Source organism: Pongo pygmaeus, chromosome 20 (assembly GCF_028885625.2).
Source record: "Pongo pygmaeus isolate AG05252 chromosome 20, NHGRI_mPonPyg2-v2.0_pri, whole genome shotgun sequence".
Classification (NCBI taxonomy): Eukaryota; Metazoa; Chordata; class Mammalia; order Primates; family Hominidae; genus Pongo; species Pongo pygmaeus.
Genome location: NC_072393.2, coordinates 56526281 through 56549848, shown reverse-complemented (window position 1 = coordinate 56549848; position 23568 = coordinate 56526281). Strand labels below are relative to the sequence as shown.

Genomic DNA, 23568 nt, shown 5'->3' with positions numbered 1-23568 from the left:
TCTCACCTCCTCTCCCACCCCCCATCTCTCACCTCCTCTCCCACCCCTCATCTCACCTCCTCTCACCCCTCATCTCTCACCTCCTCTCCCCCCTCATCTCTCACCTCCTCTCCCATCCCTCATCTCACCTCCTCTCCCACCCCTCATCTCTCACCTCCTCTCCCACCACCCCATCTCTCACCTCCTCTCCCACCCATCTCTTACCTCCTCTCCCACCCTTCATCTCCCACCTCCTTCCCCACCCCTCATTTCTTACCTCCTCTCCCACACCTCAGCTCACCTCCTCCCCCATCGCTCCCCATCCCTGTCCCTCCCGGCCTCCAGGGGCCCTCCCCAGCGGGCGCACCCACGACGCGGATGCGGATGGTGGCGGTGTCCTTCATGTTCTCGATCTGCACGCTCAGCTCATACTCCCCGGAGTCGGAGCGGGCCGCCTGGCGCACGAAGAACACGGTGTCGAAGTCGCTGGTCCGCACGTGCACGCGGGAGGTGTCCAGCGGGGCCCCGCCCTTGGTCCACACCACCTGGGGCCGGGGCTTTCCCTGCGGGGAGAGGGCGGGGCGGGGTCAGCGGGGGTCCACCCGCACAAAGGGGGCTTGAGGCAGGAGCGGACCCCCGGCCCCTGACCCCGCTCCCCTGACCTGGAAGGGGACGACAAGGTTGAGCTGCTCGCCCACTTTGCGGATGTAGGTCTGGCGGAGATGGCGGGGGAGCCGGATCTTGGGTGGCTCTGAGGGCGCAAACACAGGGAGGGGGCTCAGCGGGGGGCCGGGGCACATTCCAGGGGCCAATGGTGATAAGACTGTCTGGGGAGGTCCTGTCGACGACACGGAAAGGGCAGGCGGGACGACGCCAGCTTGGTCTTTCGGAGCGCACGGTCAGGGGCCACGCACCAGCAATCTCCCTGATGGTGACCGGCTGGGCCAGGGTGGCCGGCTCGCTGCGCCCCGCGATGTTGACCCCAACGACTCGGAAGAGGATTCTGGCTCCGGTCGGGAGATTCTTGACGGTGAAGCCACAGCGTTCCACGGGCTCAGTGTTGGCAGGGACCCATTCCTCCGCTGGAGAGAGAGGCCCTGCTGGCGGATCTCATGCCCTCCTCCCATCCTCCGCTCCCGTTTCTCCCGGGGACTTGGGCCCCAGGCAGCGAGTGAGCACTGGGTAAGTTCCCAGTAGAAGCAGCAGCAGCAGCAGCTGGCGTTAGTTAAGCATTCTCATGGCCAGGTTCTAAGGTTCTAAGGGTGGCCATTCTCTTCGCTCATTAATTCTTTTTTTTTTTTTTTTTAGACGGAGTCTCGCCCTGTCGCCCAGGCTGGAGTGCAGTGGGGCGAATTCTTTTTTTTTTTTTTTTTAGAAGGAGTCTCGCCCTGTCGCCCAGGCTGGAGGGCAATGGCAAGATCTTGGCTCACTGCAACCTCCGCCTCCCAGGTTCAAGTAATTCTCCTGCCTCGGCCTCCTGAGTAGCTGGGACTACAGGCTCGCACCACCACTCCCAGCTAATTTTTGTATTTTTAATAGAGATGGGGTTTCACCATGTTGGCCAGGATGCTCTTGAACTCCTGACCTCGTGATCCGCCCACCTCGGCCTCCCAAAGTGCTGGGATTACAGGCGTTGTTCATTAATTCTTACCTCAACCCTGTGCTATCCCCATGTTAGGGATGAGAAACCATCCCTCACATGTTAGGATGAGGGCCAGAGAGATTAAAGAACTTTCAACCGGAAGTGGTGGCTCATGCTTGTAATCCCAGCACTTCGGGAGGCTGAGATGGGCAGATCACTTGAGTCCAGGAGTTCAAGACAAGCCTGGCCAACATGGCAAACCCTGTCTCTATTAAAAATATAATAATTAGCCAGGCAAGGTGGCGGGCATCTAATCCGAGCTACTCAGGAGGCTGAGGCAGGAGAACCTGGGAGGCAGAGGTTGCAGTGAGCCGAGATCACCCCACTGCATTCCAGCCTGGGCGACAGACCGAGACTCCATCAAAAAAAAAAAAAACTTTCCCCAGGTGCAATGGCTCATGCCTACAATCGCAGCACTTTGGGAAGCCAAGGCAGGAGGATCTCTCAAGCCCAGGAATTCGAGACCATCCTGGACACACAGCTCAGGCTCTGTGGACTAGGATGTTAAACCCAGGCCTGTCTGACTCCAGCACGCTCTCAAGCTCTGCTCTCCTGCAAGGCTGGCACAGAAGGGCAGGGATCTTGGCTCTGTCTGAGGGCGCAGCCAGGTGGGTGTCTGGGAGGGTGGGCTGAGGGCAGGGTCAGAGCTCTTCGGATTGCCTGCTTTTTGTTACACGCCCTTCTGTCTTGGGTTTATGGCTATGGGCTGGGGAACTCATGGCTGTTGGCTCAGAGCAGCAATCAACAGAGTGAACTCTAACAAGCTGGGTTCTGAAACGTCAGGGTGGGAGCAGCCGGCCAGGGAGGAATGGGGTAAAGAGCACGGAGGAGAGGAGGAGGGAGGAAGCTGATGAGGGTTCAACCATCCCTCCTTTCCATGCATTCTCGAGTACATCGTCACTGTACCCTGTCAAGATGAGAACTGTCTTCGCCATGGTTAGATGAAGAGACTGAGGCTCAGAGACTTGCCCAAGGACACACAGTTAGACAGTGGAGGGGCAGGGTTGGAACCTGCATCTGTCTGACTTTAAGGCCTGGGATAGTGTGTCGAGGTGATCACGTCTGTTCTCCCAGAGAGATGGCTGTGTCTGAGACATCTCCATAGTCATGGCGCTGGGCCGGGCACGAGTCAGTACTCAGTGAATGTTTGTTTGGTGGAGGATGGAGAGTGGATGTATGGAGGTACAGATGATGGATGGACAGGCAGAGAGACAATGGCTAGTTAGGTGGACAGATGGTTGGATGGCCATATAGATAGAAAGAAGGAAGGAAGCAAAGATAGTGGTGAAGAGATAGATATATGGATGAAAAATGATACTGGGCCAGGTGCAATGGCTCATGCCTGTAATCCCAGCACTTGGGGAGGCCGAGGCAGGTGGATCACGAGGTCAGGAGATCAAGACCATCCTGGCTAACACACTGAAACCCCGTCTCTACTAAAAATACAAAAAAAAAAAAAAAAAATTAGCTGGGCGTGGTTGCAGGCGCCTGTAGTCCCAGCTATTTGGGAGGCTGAGGCAGGAGAATGGAGTGAACCCAAGAGGTGGAGCTTGCAGTGAGCCGAGATCGCACCACTGCACTCTAGCCTGGGCAACAGAGCAAGACTCTGTCTCAAAAAAAAGAGAGAGAGAGAGAAACGAAGGAAGGAAATATGGACAGATGGATGGATGGACAGACGGACGGATGGATGGATGGATGGATGGATGGATGGATGGATGATGGACAGGTGGACAGATGGACGAATGGAGGGATGGACGGATGGATGAATAGATGGAAATATGGATGGGTGGATGGATGGATAAATGGATGGATGGATGGATGGATGGATGGATAGATAGATGGAAATATGGGTGGGTGGGTGGATGGATGGATGGAGAAGATGGATGGATGGATGGATGGACAGTAATATGAATGGATGGATGGATGGATGGACAGTAATATGAATGGATGGACGGATGGATGGATGGAAATACGGATGGATGGATGTACAGATGGGTGGACAGATGGACAGATGGATGGATGGGTGGATGTTAAGATGGATGAAGGAAAGATTGGTTAGATGGATAAATGAATAGAAGAAAGAAAGAAGGCATAGAGGTAAAAGATAAAAGATAAATTGGGGGATGGAAGGATAGATGGAATGGACAGAAAGTCACTGCTGTATGGAGGATGGATGTAGAAAGGAAGAAGGGAGAGAAAACACACTAGTCACAGGGGGTTCCCATTCCAGAGACTTATAACAGTACAGACACAAAACACGAGCAGGCCACTGCACCCATCTCTCTCCCACACAGTCCTATTTTCAGCTCCCTGGACTGGATACCCACCTGTGCTAGCCACCACCCCCACCAGGCCTGCCAGGGTCACTCACAGCCTTCCAGGCAGTACTCCACCAGGTACCCATCGATGCCACCTGCCCCGATCCTGCTCGGAGGCCTCCACTTGAGTGTGGTGGTGGTGTCTGTCACATCCTCCACTATCAGGTGCAGGGGTTCACTTGTGGGTGCTGGAAGCATCCAGAAAAAGAGGATATGGGGGGAATGAGGGGTCAGAGGTCAGCAGGAAGGGGCAGGGTCAGAGGTAGAATGGTCAGAAGGCCAGGGTGTAGGGTCAGAGATTGATGGGGGGCAAAAGATGGGCCAGAGGTGGACAGGGTTGTCAGAGTGAGGGAGGACATTACCAATAGGCATAAAAGGCTTGGTGTACATGCTGGGCTGGGAGACCCCTATAGCATTGACGGCGAAGACACGCATCTCATAGAGGATGCCCTCAATCATCTTGGTGGACTCATAGGTGGTCTCCGTGAAGACCTCAAAGTTCAGCTTCATCCAGCGCTGAGAGCCCTTCTTCTTCCGCTCCACAAGGTACCCTGGAGGCTCCAAGCAGAGAGGAGAAGAGGGAACGGGAGGACACGGGGCACAAGTCAGCTGGGGGAGTGAGGGTCACATCCAGAGGATCGCATGGCCCAGGGTGGTCCGAGGCCATGAATCTTAGATGGATCTCAGGGGCCACAGAGCATTCGGAGGCTACCAGCCCTGGAGTCGGGAATCAAGAAGGGGTCACAGCTCATGAACCAGGGGGCCAGGAGCCATAGAAAACCCCAGGCTACTGGTCAAAGTAAGGATTCCCAGGCCACCAGCAAGTAAACGAAGAGGGAAGACCAAAGGGATTGAGATGGCAAAATGGAAAATCAGGGGTCAGAGGTAGGTCACTGAGGATGCTAAGGGCTCTGGGAGGTCAAGGAGTAGGGAGAGGCTGGCGCCGTGGCTGACGCCTGTAATCCCAGCACTTAGGGAGCCCGAGGTGGGCAGATCACTTTAGGCCAGGAGTTCAAAACCAGCCTGGCCAACATGGTAAAACCCCATCTCTACTAAAAATACAAAAATTAGCCGGGCGTGGTCGTGGGCACCTGTAATCCCAGTTACTTGGAAGGCTGAGGCAGGAGAATTGCTTGTACCCAGGAGGCAGAGGTTGCAGTGAGCCGAGATTGAGCCACTGCACTCCAGCCTGGGTGATAGAGTGAGACTCCGTCTCAAAAAAAAAAAAAAAAGACAGAAGGAGGGAAGGTCAGAGGTCGTGAGGACAGAGGCACTCACCGGTGACCGGCTTTCCCCCATCGTACGTCGGTGGCTCCCAGACAAGGATGGCCCAATCCTCTCCAACCGAGGTGATGCGCACGGCCTCCGGGGGGTCTGGGACATCTGCAGGGGGCAGGAGAGTCAGGTGGCCCCTCGAGGCCTCAGGGAGTCACCCCTTGGCCCAGCCACCTCGGCTTTCTCTGCTCACCCACAACCTGCAGGAGGATGGAAGCCATGTCCTCGCCGAGGGGGTTGGTGACCTTGATGGTGTAGCGGCCCTCGTCTTCCCGCTCCGCACTCTCAATCACAAAGCTGCTGCAGTCCGCCCGCTTCTCGATGCGGGTCCTGCCCTCGGTGGTCGTGAATACCTGAACACAGCCACCAGATGGCCTTGCACCCCATCGTGTCCCCAAGCAAACCCAGGCCTGCCTCTGCCATTCCCCTGCTCAGAATCCTCCCATGATTCGCCATCGACACACAGAGTCCTCACTCGCTCCACTGCCCTCCTCGCCCTCCAAATGCCGTCCTTCATTAAAAACACCAGACTGGACCGGGCGCGGTGGCTCACACCTGTAATCCCAGCACTTTGGGAGGCTGAGGTGGGCAGATCAACTGAGGTTGGGAGTTTGCGACCAGCCTGGCCAACATGGTGAAACCCCATCTCTACTAAAAATACAAAATTAGCCTGGCCTGGTGGTGCATGCCTGTAATCCCAGCTACTCGGGAGGCTGAGGCGGGAGAATCGCTTGAACCCAGGAGGCGGAGGTTGTGGTGAGCCGAGATCACACCACTGCACTCCAGCCTGGGCAACAAGAGCAAAACTCCGTCTCAGAAAAAAAAAAAAAGAAAAGAAAAAAAGAAACCAACCAACCAAACAAAAAACAAAAAAAACCCCAACAGACTGCCTTGTCCCAGAGATTTTGCAAGGCTGGTCCCTGTGCATGCAACACTAAGCTCTTACTCATCCTTCAGGACACACCCAGAAGATACCTCTTCCAGGAAGCCTTCCTGGATACCCTCAGCTGGAAGTGCTGGCTCCAGCCCCTGGGTTCTCATAGCTTCTAGAACCTCCCTTTATCTCAGCCAGAGCACCCTGAACCGTGGCTGCTTGGGCAGGTGTTTGTGTCTCCGCAAGAGTGAAGGCTACTGAGCAGAGTGAGGTAGCTCATGCCCGTAATCCCAGCACTTACGGAGGCTGACACAGGAGTACCACTCAAGCCCAGGAGTTCAAGACCAGCATGGGCAACATAGTGAAACCCTGTCTCAAATTTAAAAATAAATAAATAAATTTTAAGTAAAATGAAGGCTCTTGGAGGGCAGGAGCTGCATCCAACTCACGGTTGCATCCTCAGTGCCTGATGCAAAGAAAACTTCAGGGGATGTGTGCTGAGTGAGCAAATGGATGGATGTTGAGCCAAGTCTGTCCATTTTACAGACGAGGAAATGGAAGCACAGAGAAGAAATGAAAAATCGAGCTGTCCCAGGACCTGGGACGTGCAAGGTTAAAATATTTGTTGGAAGGATGGATATAGGAATATATAGATATGGCTGGGCATGTTGGCTCACGCCCATAATCCCAACACTTTGGGAGGCCAAGGTGGAAGGATCGTTTGAGTTCAGAAGTTTGAGACCAGCCTGGGCAACATGGTGAAACCCTGTCCCTACAAAAATACAAAAAATTAGCGAGGCATGGTGGTGCACTTTTGTGGTCCCAGCTACTCAAGAGGCTGAGGTGGGAGGATCACTTGAGCCTGGGAGGTGGAGGTTTCCGTGAGCCAAGACTACGCCACTGCACTCCAGCCTCGGTGACAGAGTGAGATTCCACCTTTCAAAAATATAGATAGATAGAAAGATAGATAGATAGATAGATAATAGATAGATAGATAGATAGATACATACATACATACATACATACATAGAAGTGGGTAGATGTGTTTCTGGATGAATGGATAACTGGATTGGTTGATGGATAAATGGACAAACGGATTAATTACTGGGTGAGTGGATGGCTGGGTGAATTAACCAATTAGTTGATGAAAAAATCATCAGCTGGATGGGCGGATGAGTTACTGGATGGCTGGAAGGCTAAACTGGTCGATCACTTGTTTAATTAACTGAAAGGTGAATGGATGAATGGATGGAACATCCACCATGTGCTAGGCCCATACCTGTGATGGACAAACATAATCTCCAATCTTCAAAACAATCCTGTGAAGAAGGAATCATCACCCTCATTTTATAGAGGATAAAACTGAGGCTCAGGGGGAAAGAGACTTGCCTAACGGGAAAGGGAGTCAGGACAGAGGTGCGGCCCCAACCCACCTCATCTCCCTTCAGCCAGGTGGCGACGGGAGGGGGCTCCCCTGTGATGGACACGTCAAGCCTCAGCTTGTTTCCAGCCACAACCACAATCGCATTCTCTGAGGTCTTCCCCGAGCAATCCAAGTGGATCTTTGGTGGCTCTGGTGGCACAGAAGAGATAAGGGGACCCTGGGAGTGGGAGGCTGGGCCTTCCCAGTCCCCACAAGAGAATCTCCGAAAAGTTGGGTTCCAACAGCGACAGAGATACAGAGGTCCATGTCCCCAAGCCCTCCTCCCTCAGACCCGGTAGTCTAGGCCCCCAACCCCTCCTCCCTCAGACCCTACAGTCTAGGCCCCCAGCTTCTCCTCCCTCAGATCCAGGGGTCCAGGCCCCCAGCCCCTCCTCCCTCATACCCAGGGATCCAGGTCCCCAACCCCTCCTCCCTCAGGACCCCAGTCCCTCCTCTCTCGGCCGATCGCCCCCACCCCGTCTGTCGGCTCCCCGCCCCTCCTCCCTTAGACCCGCCCCTCCTTCCTCTCCCCACCCATCCTCCCGCGCCCCGCCCATCCTTCCTCGCCCCGCCTATCCTCCCTCGGCCATTCCCCTCCTCCCTCAGCCCCGCCCCTCCTTCCTCGGACCCGCTCCCAGCGCAGCCGGTGGCGCTCACCTTGCTTGGGAACGTACTCCACCTTGATTTCTGGAAGACAAAGAAGACTGGACGGTTAGGTCTAAACCCAGCAGGCCCCTCACCCCACCTTCACAGCCCAGAGGAAGAGGTGACGGGGTCTGGAAGTCTCCCTGGGAACTGGGGTGCTGGGGACAGATTCGGGCCCAGGAGCCACCCCTCCTCCCAGGCGGCAGGCGGCGGCGAGTTCAGCGCTCTCCCTCCGTCTTCTGACTCCAGCCACGAGCGGGACAGACGCTTGCTGTCGTCCTCATTCGCACTCAGGGGACCTTAATCCTGGAGGGGGACATCCGGGCCCTGGGTCTGCGAGGGTGGATCCTACAGCCCCTAGGGAAGGAGGAAGGGGCATCCTCACCCAGGAAGTTGAGCTTGGCCGAGAGCGACAGGGCGTAGCCGTCAGGCACGAACGTGTAGTCTCCCTCATCCTCGGGGCGGACGTCATCGATCACCAGCTTGTGGAACCTAAGGGGTGGGGGAGCAGGGTAGGGCTCGGACCAGATTGCAATGGGGACCACTATGGGGCTGCACCGCCTCATCAGCTTCCCTCAGTGCAATTCACGTGCCTGCATTCTTATCCAGGGCTTTGGAATGCTGTTGTCTATTTTCAAATCGGTAGCTATGTGACCTTGGGCAAGTTACTTAACCTCTCTGTGCCTCTGTTTCTTCATCTATAAAATAGGGGTAATGATATCCATCTACATCAAGGTTGTTGTAAAGCATCGAGAAAGGTGCAGTGGCTCACATCTGTAATCCCAGCACTTTGGGAGGCTGAGGATCGAGAATTGTTTGAGCCCAGGAGTTCGAGACCAGCCAGGGCAACACGGCGAGACCCTGTCTCTACAGAAAGTAAATAAATAGATACTGTTCTTTGGCTGGGCATGGTGGCTCATGCGTGTGGTCTCAGTACTTGGGGAGGCTGAGGTGGGAGAATTGCTCCAGCCCAGGTCAAGGCTGCAGTGAGCCATGACTGCACCACTGCACTCCAGGCTGTGTGACAGGTTGAGACCCCGTCTCAAAAAAAGAAAAGAAAAAAAACACACCTAGAAAAGTACCTGGCACATAGTAAGTGCCCTATAAGTGTCAGGACGTGTTATCATCATTGTGTGTTGTTGTTGTTTTTGTTTGTTTGTTTGAGATGGAGTCTCACTCTGTCACCTAGGCTGGAGTGCAGTGGCATGATCTTGGCTCACTGCAACCTCCGCCTCCTGGGTTCAAATGATTTTCCCACCCCAGCCTCTGGAGTAGCTGGGACTATAGGCGTGTAACACAACACCCAGCTAATTTTTGTATTTTTCATAGAGATGGGGGTTTCACCATGTTGGCCAGGCTGGTCTCGAACTCCTGACCTCAAGTGATCCACCCACCTCGGCCTCCCAAGTGCTAGGATTATAGGTGTGAGCCACCGCGGCCGGCTATTATCATTGTTGAGACCACCATCCGGCATGGTTCCCTACACAGAACACAGGGAAAGCCTACATCCCACTAAGAGCTATTGCCAGGAAGCCCTGGACGGCATGATATTTTCCGGGCGTCATGGTGGTTCTCTGCATTCTGCAGATAACCAGGTGCTTGTCTTAGGTGTCCACGTGCCACCTGTTGAATCCCAGCTTCTTGTTTTCTGAGCTGGAGCCTGTGTTGACTGTTAGCTGATATGGCCAGAGGCTTTTCCCTGCCCATGTCCATGCCCTTGCAATGTGACTTTGCAGCATTCCCATCAGTGGTGGAATCTGCTTCCCAGCCCTTGACTCAGAGCTGGCCTGGGACTTTCCTTGCCCAACAGACTATGGCGGAAGTGGCATTGGGCCAGTTTCCAGCCTGGGCCACAGAGGTCTCGTTTGCTTCCGTGCTCTCTCAGGACCTCTGCCTGTGTCACATGAGTGTGCTAGGCTGAGCTCACTGGAGGAGGAGGAGTTGCCATAGGGAGCGGCGTGCTGGGTGCCCAGCTGCCCCAGCTGAAGTCCTGACAGCGCCCACGCAAAGTCGGCAGGGCCCAGGTCCTACCACCACAGAGGTAAGAACGAGGCCATCCTGGATCAGCCAGCCCCCAACCAACCTGCACACTCAAGATGAAATTAATCCTAATTTATTTATTTATTTATTTATTTATTTATTTAGAGAGAGTGTCTCACTATGTTGCCCAGGCTGGTCTTGAACTCCTGGGCTCAAGAAATCCTCCTGCCTTGGCCTCCCAAAGTGCCAAGATTACAGGTATGAGTCACTGCGCTGAGCCCAATCCTCATCCTTTTAAACCTCTAAGTTTGGGGACAGGACAGGCGTGGTGGCTCACACCTGTAATCCCAGCACTTTGGGAGGCCGAGGTGGGTGGATCAGCTGAGGTCAGGAGTTAGAGACCAGCCTGGCAAACATGGCGAAACCCTGTCTTGACTAAAATTGCAAAAATTAGCATGGTGACACGCACCTGTAATCCCAGCTAGTCAGGAGGCCGAGGCAGGAGAATCGCTTGAACCTCAGAGTTGGAGGTTACAGTGCAAGACTCTGTCTCAAAAAAAAAAAAAAGAAGAAAGAAAGAAGAAAAGAAAAGAAAAAGTCCAGGCGCGGTGGCTCATGCCTGTAATCCCAGCACTTTGGGAGGCTGAGGCAGGTGGATCACTTGAGGTCAGGAGTTCGAGACTAGCCTGACTAACATGGCGAAACCCTGTCTCTACTAAATACAAAAAAATTAGCCAGGAGTGGTGGTGCATCCCAGCTACTTGGGAGGCTGAAGCAAGAGAATTGCTTGAATCCAGGAGGCGGAGGTTGCAGTGAGCTGAGATCGCGCCATTGCACTCTAGCCTGGGCAACAAGAGCAAAACTCCGTCTCAAAAAAAAAAAAAATGGGGGACAGCTTGTTACGCAGCTAAAGCTAACTGCTACGCACACCCTACCCTCAGCCACTTCTGCAGCCCACTCCTCACCTGCCTACATGGGAAATGGTGATCCTCTTGCTGGGCCGCACCTCGACCCCATTCTTATACCACTTGCCCGTCACTTTCTCATCAGACACCTCGCACTTGAACACAGCTTGTTCTGAGGCCTTCACCGTCAGATCCGCGATGTCCTGCAGGACCTCCAGCTGTTTCTCTGTTCAGGGAGAGAAAGACAAGGAGCCGTCACTACTCCAGTCGGTGCACAGACACTTGTGAGCACCCACTGCGTGCCAGGCGCTGGTCTAGGCACTGGGGATACCAGCCACAGACAACTCAGAAACAACCCGTTGGCCTCGGGAAGCTCCCACACTAGTGGGAGACAGTGAAGAAAGAAACAGAAGAGGGAGCGAGGAGGCCTGAGGGAGGCAGGGGGGAATCTACCAGAGGATGAAAGAAAGCCTCCCAGGCAGAGGGACTGGTGCATGCAAAGGCCCTGAGGTGGCCGGGCACAGTGGTTCACGCCTGTCATCCCAGCACTTTGGGGATTTTGTTTATTTTATTTTATTTATTATTTTTTTTTTTTTGAGATGGAGTTTCACTCTTGTCGCCCAGGCTGGACTGCAATGGCGTGATTTTAGCTCACTGCAACCTCCACCCGCTGTGTTCAAGTGATACTCCTGGGTTCAAGTGATAATCCCAGCCTCCCAAGTAGCTGGGATTACTAGCATGCACCACCACGTCTGGCTAATTTTGTATTTTTAGTAGAGATGGGGTTTCACCATGTTGACCAGGCTGGTCTTGAACTCCTGACCTCAGGTGATCCACCCGCTTTGGCCTCCCAAAGTGCTGGGATTACAGGAGTAAGCCACTAAGCCCAGCCTGATGTTTTTATACAGACAGGGTCTTGCCATGTTGCCTAGGCCAGCCTTGAACTTCTGGACTCAATTTACCCTCCCACCTCGGCCTCACAAAGAGTTGGAATGGCAGGGCTGAGCCACCATGCCCAGTCTAAAACGTTCTCTTTTTTTTTGGCTAGATATGGAAATACCATCATTTGTTTGGCCCATAAATGACTTGAGTTCGTTGTTTTTTACTTTTTATTTTTACAGAATTATAGACTCCCAAGAGCTTGCAAAAATAGCACATAGAGTCCCGTGTGCTCTTCATCCAGCCTCCCCCACTGGTGACATCGTACATAACGGAGTCCAGTATCCAAACCAGGACACTGACACGGACCCAGTACTGTTACTCAGACCACAGACCTGTTTCTTTTCACTGTCTCACTTATGTTTTACAAGGCTCACTCTGGCGGGTACTGGAGGGTGGAGGTCAAGGGGCAGGTATAGACACAGAGTGACCAGAGAGGAGACAACTGCACCAGTCCAGGCATGAGGGGAGGAAGGCCTGGGCCAGGCAGGGGCAGCAACAGGGGGGCTGTGGTTGGATTCAGATTTTTTTTTGTTTTTTAAGATGGAGTCTTGCTCTGTCACCCAGGCTGGAGCACAGTGGCACAATCTCGGCTCACTGCAACCTCCGCCTTCTGGATTCAAGCGATTCTCCTGACTCAGACTCCTGAGTAGCTGGGATTACAGGTGTGTGCCACCATGCCTGGCTAATTTTTTTTTTTTTTTTTTTTTTGAGACAGAGTCTCACTCTGTTGCCCAGGCTGGAGTGCAGTGTGCAATCTCGGCTCACCACAACCTCCACCTCCTGGGTTCAAGCGATTCTCCTGCCTCAGCCTCCCGAGTAGCTGGGATTACAGGTGCACGCCACCACACCCAGCTAATTTTTGTATTCTTAGTAGAGATGGGTTTTCGCCATGTTGGCCAGGCTGGTCTCGAACTCCCGACATCAAGTGATCCACCCACCTTGGTCTCTCAAAATGCTGGGATTACAGGTGTGAGCCACTGCGCCCAGGTTTTTTTTGGTTTTGGTTTTGGTTTTGTTTTTGTTTTAAGACGGAGTCTTGCTCTGTTGCCCAGGCTGAAGTGCAGTGGTGCAATCTCGGCTCATTGCAACCTCCGCCTCCTGGGTTCAAGCAATTCTCCTGCCTCAGCCTCCTGAATAGCTGGGACTACAGGTGCATGCCGCAATGCCCAGCTAATTTTTTTGTATTTTTGGTAGAGATGGAGTTTCACCATGTTGGCCAGGCTGGTCTTGAACTCCTAAGCTCAAGTGATCCACCCGCCTCGGCCTCCCAAAGTGCTGGGATTACAGGCATGAGCCACCACGCTTGGCTGGATTCAAAATTTACTTTGAAGCTGGAGCCACCAGATCTCCCTGGTGAGCTGAACATAGGGTGTGTGGGAAAGAGAGGAGTCAGGAACAACTTCCAGACTGGGAGGCCTGAGCAACTTCAAGCTGTGTGGAGAAGCATGCGCAGTGCAGCCCGTGCCCCACCTGGAGGCCCCGTACCTTCCACAATCAGCTCGGCCTCACACTGGCCGCCGTTGGTTATGACCTGATAGCGACCCCTGTCCTCCAGGACCACGTCTGAGAAGATGAGGATGTGGCGCTTCCCATCCTTCTTGAAGCGGTACCGGGCCTTGAAGGAATCCTCCCGAGTCAGTTCCACACCATCTTTCATCCTAGGTGGGTGAGACACAGAACGGGACATGAGGAGACAGCACAGCTCTCGGTCTGGGTCTTGGAGAGTCAGTCGGGGGCCCATGCAAGGGGTCAGAAGGCAGGTCCCCAGAGGGAGAAGACATAAAGAGTGGCAGAGACATCTTGAGTGGTGGACGGGTCACAGGTCAGGTGAAGGGGAGAGAGAGGGTCAGGCACAGTGGCTCATGCCTGTAATCCCAGCCCTTTGGGAGGCTGAGGTGGGTGGATCACCTGAGGTCAGGAGTTCGAGACCAACCTGGCCAACATGGTGAAAACCCACCTCTAATAAAAAATTAAAAATTAGGCGGGTGTGATGGCGGGCGCCTGTAATCCCAGCTATTCAGGAGGCTAAGGCAGGAGAATTGCTTGAATCCGGGAGGCAGAGGTTGCGATGAGCCAAGATCACGCAGTTGCACTCCAGCCTGAGTGACAGACTGAGACTCTGTCTCAAAAAAAAAAAAAGGCAGCGGGGAGAGAGAGGAGGAAGTCACAGGCCACACACAGTTAATTGCCTCAAGGTACCAAGGTACTGGCTGGAAGTCAGGGGACACAAAAAGATGTCACGGGGAGAGGTCCGCACAGAGAAAGCTGTAGGGTCTCAGAGAAACATCAAACGTTGTGGCCTCTGTCAATGGTTTTCCCTGTCCAGGGCACGCTCCCCTCTTCTCTTCACTTATACCTCCATGTCATTCAGATCTCAGCTCAATTGTCATCTCCTCCAGGAAGACTTCCCTGACCTCCTGAGTCCCTTCCTCCTAGGAAGCTATTACAGCATCCATTACTGCTCCTTTCAAACCAGTCTCAAAATGGAACTTTTATATGTATGTATGTGATGACTTGAGTAATGCCTATCTCTGTCTCCCACACAAACACACATACACATACACCACCACCACCACTATCACCAAATTAGCAGATTATAAATGCCATGAAGGCAGGTACCATGTTGACATTTTTTTCCTCCCCATTATATCTCTGATATGTAGAAGAGTACACCACACAACAGGTGCTCGATAAATATTTGTTGGGTTGGTGAATAGGTACATAGATGGATGAATGGATAGGTAGATGGTGGGCAAGTATGCAGGTGAGTGAGTGAGTGGATGGATAGATCTCTGGATTGATACGTCGATGGATGGCTAGATGGCAACCTAAATGGAAGAGTGGATATATGAATGAGTAGATGGATGAATGGGTCAATGGGATGGATGGATGGATGGATGGATGGATGGATGGATGGATGGATGGATGGATGGATGAGTGGATGGATGGATGCATGAGTGGATGGAGGGTTAAGCAGTTGGATGGATGGATGGATGGATGGAGTGGGTGGATGGATGGAGTGGGTGGATGAGTGGATACCTGGATAGCTGGACCAAGGGACAGATAATTGGTCAGATGAATCAATATTTAATGGAACAGTCGGAGATCAGGAAGACGACCCTGAAGAGGATAGGATGGGTAGAGGTCAGAAATTCTAGAAACAATTTTAGGTGAAGGTAAGGATTTATAGAGAAAAGCTGAGATCTCCTGGGGATGACTGCTGAGTAAAGGTCAGAAATCTCCAAGAGAAGTCACAGGAGGTCCCATAAAGATCAAGGCAGAGGCAAAGAAGCTATGTGCACCTGTATGGAGATCAGGGATCAAGGGTCACTTACCACATCACCTGGGCACCCTCTTCTGACACCTCCACTGCCATTTCCACCCGGTCACCCACAAACACCTGCTGGTCCTCAAGAGGTGTGACAATCAGGACTGGAGGTTCTGTGGGGCAGGGAAACAGGAGATCAGTCGTTTCAGGACCCCCTCCAGAGTTCCAGTACCTCTGCAGGCTCAGTTCTGAATTCCAGCCTCACCTTTGACGAAGAGCTCAGTGAAACACTTCTCATCCTTGACAGCTACTTCATAGGCAGCGTCATCTGCCAGCGTGCACTTGTTGATGGTAAGAATTCGCTTCTTACCAACGTTCTCAAACACGTACCTGATGCAAAAGTCTCACCTCAAACCAGGGCGTGGAGCATCCACCTAGCCCTGGGGTAGCTCTGCTCACCTGTTCTCAAGGCAAGTCTCTCTCTCTCGCTCTCAGAGCCAAATTGTGTGGAAAGGGATTGAGGGCCCAGTTTCAATTATTTATTTATTTTTATTTATTTTTGAGACAGGGTCTCACTCTGTCACCCAGGCTAGAGTGCAGTGGTGCAATCACAGCTCACTGCAACCTAGACTTCCTGGGTCCAAGCCATCCTCCCACCTCAGCCCCTGAGTAGCTAGGATCACAGGTGCACACCACCACACCCAGCTAATTTTTTTTCTCTTTTCATGGTATCTTCTAATTTTTTTATTTTTTTGTAGAGATGGGATCTCACTATGTTGTCCAAGCTAGCAATTCCTATTATTTAAATAACCATGGCAGGGCCAGTCACACCTGTAATCCTAGCATTTTTGGAGTCTGAGGCGGGCAGATTGCTTGAAGAGTTCAAGACCAGCCTGGGCAACATGGTAAAACCCCATCTCTACCAAAAATACACCCCAAAAATTAGATGTGTTGGGGCGCTCCTGTCATCCCAGCTACTTGGGAGGCTGAGGCAGGAGAATCTCTTGAACCTGGGAGGCAGAGGTTGCAGTGAGCTGAGATCATGCCATTGCACCAGCCTGGGCAACAAGAGCGAAACTCCATCTCAAAACAAAATTAAGTAATTACTTTAAAAAAGGTTGTCTTGTGATGTGTTTGTTGTTGTTGTTGTTGTTGTTGAAACAGGGTCTTACTCTGTCGCCCAGGCTGGAGTGCAGTGGCGAGATCTCAGCTCACCACAACCGCAACCTCTGCCTCCTGGGTTCAAGCGATCCTCCTGCCTCAGCCTCCCAAGTAGCTGGGACCACAGGCACCCACCACCACACCCGGCTAATTTTTGTATTTTTAGTAGAGACGGGGTTTCACCGTGTCACCCAGGCTGATCTCAAACTCCTGGGCTCAAGTGATCCGCCCGCCTCAGCCTCCCAAATTGCTGGGATTATACGTGTGAGTCACTGCATTCAGCTATTATAAATATTTGTTTGAGTGACTGCAGAGTGTCTTAGTATGAAACTATATTTTGGTTGTTTTCCATTCTTTGCTATGATAGCAAATGCCTCAGCGAACATCCTTGCGGCTAAATATGCACAGTCATGATAACTCCTCACAATACATACCTAGGATTGCACAACCTGAAGGCTTTTTAATACCTTGCCCTTAGGGAGACTTGCCAAATTACATTCCCACTAGCAACATTTGTGCATTCTTCTCCAGCACTGGGTTTTAGAATTTCGCAAGGTTTTGCCCATTTGGAGAGCAGAAACACTGTTGTTTACATTTTCTTTTCTTTTCTTTTCTTTTCTTTTCTTTTTTTTTTTTTTGAGACAGGGTCTCACTTTGTTGCCCAGGCTGGAGTGCAGTGGTGCCATCATAGCTCACTGCAGCCTCAGCCTCCCAAGTTTGGGGAGTCCTCCTGCCTTAGCCCCTCGAGCAGCTGAGACTACAGACATGTGCCACTGTGTCTGGCTAATTTTGTATATTTTTTGTAGATATGTGGTTTCATTATGTTGGCCAGGCTGGTCTTGAACTCCACTCCTGGACTCAAGCAATCTTCCCACCTCGGCTTCCCAGAGTGCTGGGATTACAGGTGTGAGCCACCGCACCTGGCCTCGTCTATTTGTACTTTTCTTTTTCTTTTTTTTTCTTTTCTTTTTTTTTTTTGAGACAGAATTTCACTCTTGTTGCCCAAGCTGGAGTGCAATGGCGTGATCTCAGCTCACTGCAACCTCCGCCTCCCGGGTTTAAGCAATTCTCCTGCCTCAGCCTCCCAAGTAGCTGGGATTACAGGCACTACAGACATGTGCCACCACACCCGGCTAATTTTTTATATTTTTAGTAGAAACGGGGTTTCACCATGTTAGCCAGGCTGGTCTCGAACTCCTGACCTTAGGTGATCCGTCCCCCTCGGCCTCCCAAAGTGCTAGGATTACAGGCGTGAACCACTGCGCCCGGCCTGTACTCTTCATATAGGGGTGAATATGCCCTTTCTGGTTAAGAGTGATAGGCCTTGTCTCCGGGTGTTCTCTCTGGACTGGGATCTCCCTGGTGCAGGGACCGCCCACCCCACACATACTTGCTGCTTGGTTTGATCTCCTGGCCGTTCTTGAACCACTTGAGGGGCAGGTCTGGGTCGCTGATCTCTACTATCAACTTGATCTTGTTGCCTCTGTCCACTTGGTAGGCTGGATCCAGCTTCTTTGTGAATGCTGGAGATTGAGGCATGCAAAGGAGATGGAGGTGTGTGGTCCTCATTCCCCTGGTCATCCCCAGAGGCACCACATCTCCCTCCCCTGGCCCTGGGCTCTCCAAGGTCAAAGTGAGGAAGTCAGGAGGCCTCCTATGAACTTAGAGGTCCTTGAGAACTTCTCTGGTGGTGATGCAGGGCAGGGGACCTCAAAGTGGGGCTTAGCCTGCAAGGGTTATCGGCTTCACCCAGGAAAGAAGTCAAGGGCAAGCCAGTGTTAGGTAGAAGAAAACAGCTTTATTTTTATTTATTTATTTATGTATTTATGTATGTATGTATTTATTTATTTATTTTATTTTATTTTATTTTTTTGAGACAGAGTCTCACTCTGTTCCCCAGGCTGGAGTGCCACAGCATAATCTCAGCTCACCGCAACCTCTGCCTCCCTGGCTTAAGCGATTCTCCTGCCTCAGCCTCCCAAGTTGCTGGGATTACAGGTGCACGCCACCACGCCCGGCTGATTTTCGTATTTTTAGTAGAGATGGGGGTTTCACCATGTTAGCCAGGCTGGTCTCGAACTCCTGACCTCAGGTGATCTGCCCACCTCAGCCTCCCAAAGTGCTGAGATTACAGGCATGAGCCACCGCACCCAGCCTGAAAACAGCTTTATTGAGGTGGCAGTGTTACAGCCCTCTGACTGCTCCTGCAGAACAGGGCTACCCCAGAGACAGAGACCAACGGCAGATCTGCAGGGCAGATCTGCAGTCAGACTGATATCCACTTTTAATTACCTATAGATTAAGGAGCGGGTTATACGGAAATTGCTAGGAAAAGGGTGGTAACTTTTGGGTGGTCTGGTCATTGCCATGGAAAGAGGCAGTAACTCCTGGCTGTTGCCATGGCTATGGTAAACTGACATGGCACACTGGTGGGCATGTCTTATGGAAAGCTGCTTCCACCCTGTCCCTGTTTTAGCTAGTCCTCAATTTGGTCTGGTGTCCGAGGCCCACCGCTAGAGTTGGGTCTTGCCTCCTACCTCATTGGGACCTCGAAAAGATAGGTCCAGGGTCCAATCATCAGACACCCACAAGACTCGGGGTCCCTTGTGTGCAGGGCCCAGCTCCCCCCAGACCAGGGCTGACCTGCACTCTTCTTGACCTCGACCTTAGCCTTTTTCAGCCGCTTCAGCATGCCCCGGAGGTCGGTGATGCCATACTGGAAGGCGATTTTCTCGTACTCGCTCTTCTTTGCCCCTTTCAGGAGCTCCCAAATCTCCGGGGGGATGCCTAGGTCATCGTCATCTTTCTTTTTCTTCTTCTTCTCCTCCTCCACCACCTCCCTGGGGGGTGGGGGAACGGACAGGGCCCATCAGGGAGTGAGGAGGGGAGGATGTCCCTCTGCCTTCTTCACTCATTGGCCCTGTGACTCACCCAAGCCACCTTCCCTTTAGGGGACTTATTGTTTCCTCTTGGGGTCTTCTGGCCTCTTCCCGGCACAGTCCCCACTGGGTATTTTTTTTTTTTTTTTTTTTTGAGACAGATTCTCACTCTGTCTCCCAGGCTGGAGTGCAGTGGCGCGATCTCGGCTCACTGCAACCTCCACCTCCCAGATTCTTGCCAGTCTTCTGCCTCAGTCTCCCGAGTAGCTGGGACTACAGGCTCATGCCACCACTCCTGGCTAATTTTTGTATTTTAGTAGAGACAGGGTTTCGCCATGTTGGACAGGCTGGTCTCGAATTCCTGACCTTAAGTGATTCACCTGCCTCGGCCTCCCAAAGTGCTGGGATTACAGGCGTGAGCCACCATGCCTGGCCCACGGGGTATTTCTTTTCATTTATTTATTTATTTATTTATTTATTTCATTTCCATAAGTTATTGGGAAACAGATGGTGTTTGGTTACATGAGTAAGCTGTTTGGTAGTGATTTGTGAGATTTTGGTACACCCATCACCCAAGCAGCATACACTGCACCCTATTTGTCCTCTTTTATCCTGTGGGGTATTTCTGACACCCACATCAGTGGTTCTCCCTTTCATGTTCAGAAGTCTTCCATGGCTCCCCACTGCCCTGAGGAGGAAGCCCCAGCCCTCCGCCTGGCAATCACACCACAGCCACTTCCGTCACTCCCCCCAAAGCCACTTCCGTCACTCCCCCCAAAGCCACCCGAACCAAGCTGCTTGCCTTTTGCTGAACACTTCAGGCTCTCTCCTGCCTCCCAGCCTTTGCACAAAATGTTTCCCCACCTTCATGACCTCTCCCCACCTTCTCTTCCTCCTGGACTCCTCTTCATCCTACAAGACCTAGCACCAAAGTTCCCTTCTCCCTGAGGCATTCCGTGTCCTCCAAGGCAGTGAGTTGCTCATGCTCTGGGCTCTCACAGGCCCCGGTGGGACCCTCTCTAAAATCACACCAAATAGTCTCAGTCTGTGTCCATGTCTGTTGGACAAGACCCATTTCCCAAGGCAATGAGTGATCTCACATCAGGGACCCAGTCAGACTGTTCTCTCTCCCTGGATCTCAGCCCAGGACCTAGTAGACGGGAGCCCTCAGAAGATGGTTGATGGGTGAGAGAGTGAGTGAATGCATGGATGGAGCTTGGGAGGGAAGGAAGGAAGGGAAAGGAACAAAGAGAGGATAGATGTGGAGGTGAATGTGGGGACATGAATATTTGAATTGACGTACAGAATGGTGAGTAAGTGGGCTGATAAGTAGGTGGGTGGGTCAATGGAAGGGTGGGTGGGAAGAGAGGCAGATGGGTTGGGGGAAGACAGGTGGGTGAGTGGATGGATTGATGGGTTGGTGAGAAATGACTGCACAGTTGGGTGAATATGTTGATGAGAAGTGGCCAAGGAAGTGGCTGGCTGGCTGGAGACAGAATTGATCAGTAAATGGAATTGTCAGGGATTTGGTTATGGGGATTGATGGGCAACTGAAGATGGATAAGTGGGCCAGCAGATAATGCATATGAGATTGCCAATATTTACTTTTTTTGTTTGTTTGTTTTTGGAACAGAGTCGCACTCTGTTGCCCAGACTGGAATGCAGTGGCGCGATCATGGCTCACTGCAGCCTTGATCTCCTGGGCTCAAATGATCCTCCTACCTCAGCCTCCTAAGTAGTTAGGACCACAGGCACATGCCACCATGCCCTGCTAATTTTTCTTTTTTTTGTAGAGTCAGGGTCTCCCTATGTGGCCCAGGCTGGTCTTACACTCCTGGGCTCAAGTGATCTTCCCACACTGCTTTCCCAAAGTGCTGGGATTATAGGCGTGAACCACTGCACCCAGACTTCAATCATTTTTTACCTACAGAACATCAATTTCACATAGTTCAATCTAACAGAGGGTTATCTGTGTGGATGGGTGTGTCAACTGCCCACCTCTTCATTGGTGAACTCAGCCACCTATTCATGAACCCATCCATTCATCCTCCACCCACCCCATCCATCCATCCACTTCCCCACCTACTGAGGCACCCATCCTCCCACCTCTCCACCACCCATTCATCCATACCATCCACCCACCTTCCCACCTGTCTATCTGCACCTGCATCTCCCAACCAAATCCAACATCCCTTTCACCCATTATCCATCCACCTACCCACGTAGCTAGGTTGACTGTAATGGCAGATGGGCAGGTAAACAGGTGAGAAAATGGTGGTTAATGGATGGATGTGTGGGTAGATAGATTGGCAACTGGGCAGGTAGGTGGACAGATGTATTAGTAGATGGATAAATAGGCCACTGGTTGGATGGATGGGTGAGTGAGTGGATTGGTGGGTGGAAAGTGGATGGATGGAGGGATGGATGGATGGGAGGGTGAGTAGGTGGAGGCATAGGTGAACTAGAGCCTGAGTGAACAGCAGAGTGGGTGTGACAATGGTGGGTTAAAGGGCGAGAAGGTGGGTGAACTCATGGCAGATGTTTGGCGGGGTGGAGTTGTGGGTAGGGGTCTGGGTAAATGGGTAGATGGGTGGATGAACAGGCAGCCTGATGGGTGGGTGTGTTAGATACTGGGTGAGCAGGGAGTGAACAGATGGAGGTGGTAGAGGGATAAGCAGTGAGTACAGGAGGAATCAGTGGGCCATGGAGCTTCACCCACCACCTCTTCCCCTTGAGTCCCATCTCCCCTCTTTGTGCCAGGTCCGGGGCTCACCTCTTCTTCAACAGGCCGCTGAAATCCAGCTCACCTGCAGTATCTGACTTCTTTTCACCCCTGTGGCCATTGAAAGGGCATGTGAGTCTTGACCCTTCAGATTCACCCCTTGCATTCCCCAATCTTCCCTTTTTCCCCTTCCAAGGGAGAGCCTCCCATGGTCCATGGGACCCTGATAAGGGCCTGGGGTCACTTACGTACGCTTGAAGCTTTCTAGACTCTGCCCAGAGGCATCCTGACGGGGTGCTGGGGAGAGGTGATGAGAGAAGGGAAGGTGAGTTGGAGGCCAGGGCTGATCTTAGACTGAGAGCCCCTCTCCAGGCCTGCACAACCTCTTCCAGGCCCCCTTTTCTCCATCTCTTGGACCAGCACACCCTCACTGAGGCCTGGGCATCCTCTAGTTCTAAACCAGCTCATACTCATTTCCCCGGCTGCCAAGCTCCACCCTCTCTCAGCAGCCTATACACCCCCACACCTGGGCCACCATGCCTTTCTCCCCAGGCCTGGACAATCTCATTTCCTGTGCACCCCACATTTAAGCCCTCACACATTCTGGGCTGCAGATCCCCAGAGCCCGTACACCCTCAGGGGCCCATATATGTGCCCTCAAATCCGTGTAATCTCCTGTTAATCCTGTATACCCTCACTCTAAACCCCTACACCCTTATTCTCTAAACCTGGACACCCTCACTTCCCAAGCCTTTTCGCCTACTTTCTTGAACATGGAATGTGCATAACTCACCTCCTAAGCCTTTGCATGTGCATCCAAATACCCTGAACACTTTCACCCCCAAATCCAGACCTCCTCCCACGCTACATCTCCCCGAGTTTGAATACTCTGACCCCAGAATCTGCACTCCCTCCTCCAAAAACCTGTGCCCACCTCAAGCCCATGCCGGTGCACTCTCCCAACATCTGGCTGGTACATCTGTCCGCCCCACCCAGACTTAGAACCCTTTGCTCCCCCACCCCCCATCAGCGTACCCTCCACATCGATGTTGAAGCCACAGCTGTCGCGGGTGTCCTTGGCTTTGACCTCGAGGCGGTAATCCCCACGGTCCCCCAGTACCACCTTCCCAATGTGCAGCTCCACGGTGTACACCTGGGTCCAGGGCCGGGGGTGTAGGTGCATGGGACCACCCTCTAGAGCCACCCCATATTCCTCAGAGTCCACTCATAGCTCTATCTCTAAGTCCTCACCCCCACCCCACAGGGGGGCCAATGGAGGCCGAGAGGGGGCTCAGCACCTGGTGGCCAGCTCTGTCTCCTCATATCTGACCCATCGGGACTTCTGGGGCCCAGGTCCCTGGCCCCCTCAGGCCTTGCCGGGAATGTACATGACCAAGCCCTTATGCATCCCCACCCAACCCCAGGCATCCTCCCTCTGCTTCACACAACCTCTCCCCAGCAGCCCCGCACAACCTCCATCCTCAGAGGGCCCACTCTCCATCCCGGCTCCAGGCCCACATTGATGCCTCAGGCAACAGGGCTTCTGAGGAGCATG

At 52.7% G+C, this 23568-nt stretch overlaps 1 protein-coding gene and 2 long non-coding RNA genes across 9 annotated transcripts in view; 2 read left to right on the top strand and 1 right to left on the bottom strand.

The window, feature by feature from the left end:
* The window catches only part of MYBPC2 (myosin binding protein C2), a 35988-nt gene that overhangs the window by 8013 nt on the left and 4407 nt on the right, over nt 1-23568 (bottom strand). For both annotated transcript variants that reach the window (XM_063657516.1, XM_054464888.2), the window contains exons 5-23: nt 23049-23166; nt 22262-22310; nt 22065-22124; nt 19056-19252; nt 17803-17935; nt 15517-15641; nt 15319-15424; nt 13469-13641; nt 11102-11267; nt 8542-8648; nt 8169-8198; nt 7522-7661; nt 5408-5567; nt 5218-5322; nt 4302-4490; nt 3993-4127; nt 894-1061; nt 642-730; nt 347-542 (exon numbers count right to left, since the gene is read on the bottom strand). In XM_063657516.1, coding sequence (XP_063513586.1) covers nt 347-542; nt 642-730; nt 894-1061; nt 3993-4127; nt 4302-4490; nt 5218-5322; nt 5408-5567; nt 7522-7661; nt 8169-8198; nt 8542-8648; nt 11102-11267; nt 13469-13641; nt 15319-15424; nt 15517-15641; nt 17803-17935; nt 19056-19252; nt 22065-22124; nt 22262-22310; nt 23049-23166 — 2446 coding nt within the window. The remainder of the gene's footprint in view (nt 1-346; nt 543-641; nt 731-893; nt 1062-3992; nt 4128-4301; nt 4491-5217; nt 5323-5407; nt 5568-7521; nt 7662-8168; nt 8199-8541; nt 8649-11101; nt 11268-13468; nt 13642-15318; nt 15425-15516; nt 15642-17802; nt 17936-19055; nt 19253-22064; nt 22125-22261; nt 22311-23048; nt 23167-23568) is intronic.
* LOC129020496 (uncharacterized) lies at nt 8129-13489 on the top strand. Of its 6 annotated transcripts, XR_010124894.1 has the most exons (6): nt 8146-8277; nt 8866-9032; nt 10042-10197; nt 10302-10394; nt 11187-11325; nt 12163-13489. It is a non-coding gene; the product is annotated as an uncharacterized LOC129020496 (long non-coding RNA). The 6 variants fall into 6 exon arrangements; XR_010124891.1 differs by lacking the exon at nt 11187-11325; XR_010124890.1 differs by having other exon boundaries at nt 11187-13489.
* LOC134738814 (uncharacterized) lies at nt 22056-23501 on the top strand. The gene is made up of 3 exons (XR_010124897.1): nt 22056-22145; nt 23044-23109; nt 23476-23501. It is a non-coding gene; the product is annotated as an uncharacterized LOC134738814 (long non-coding RNA).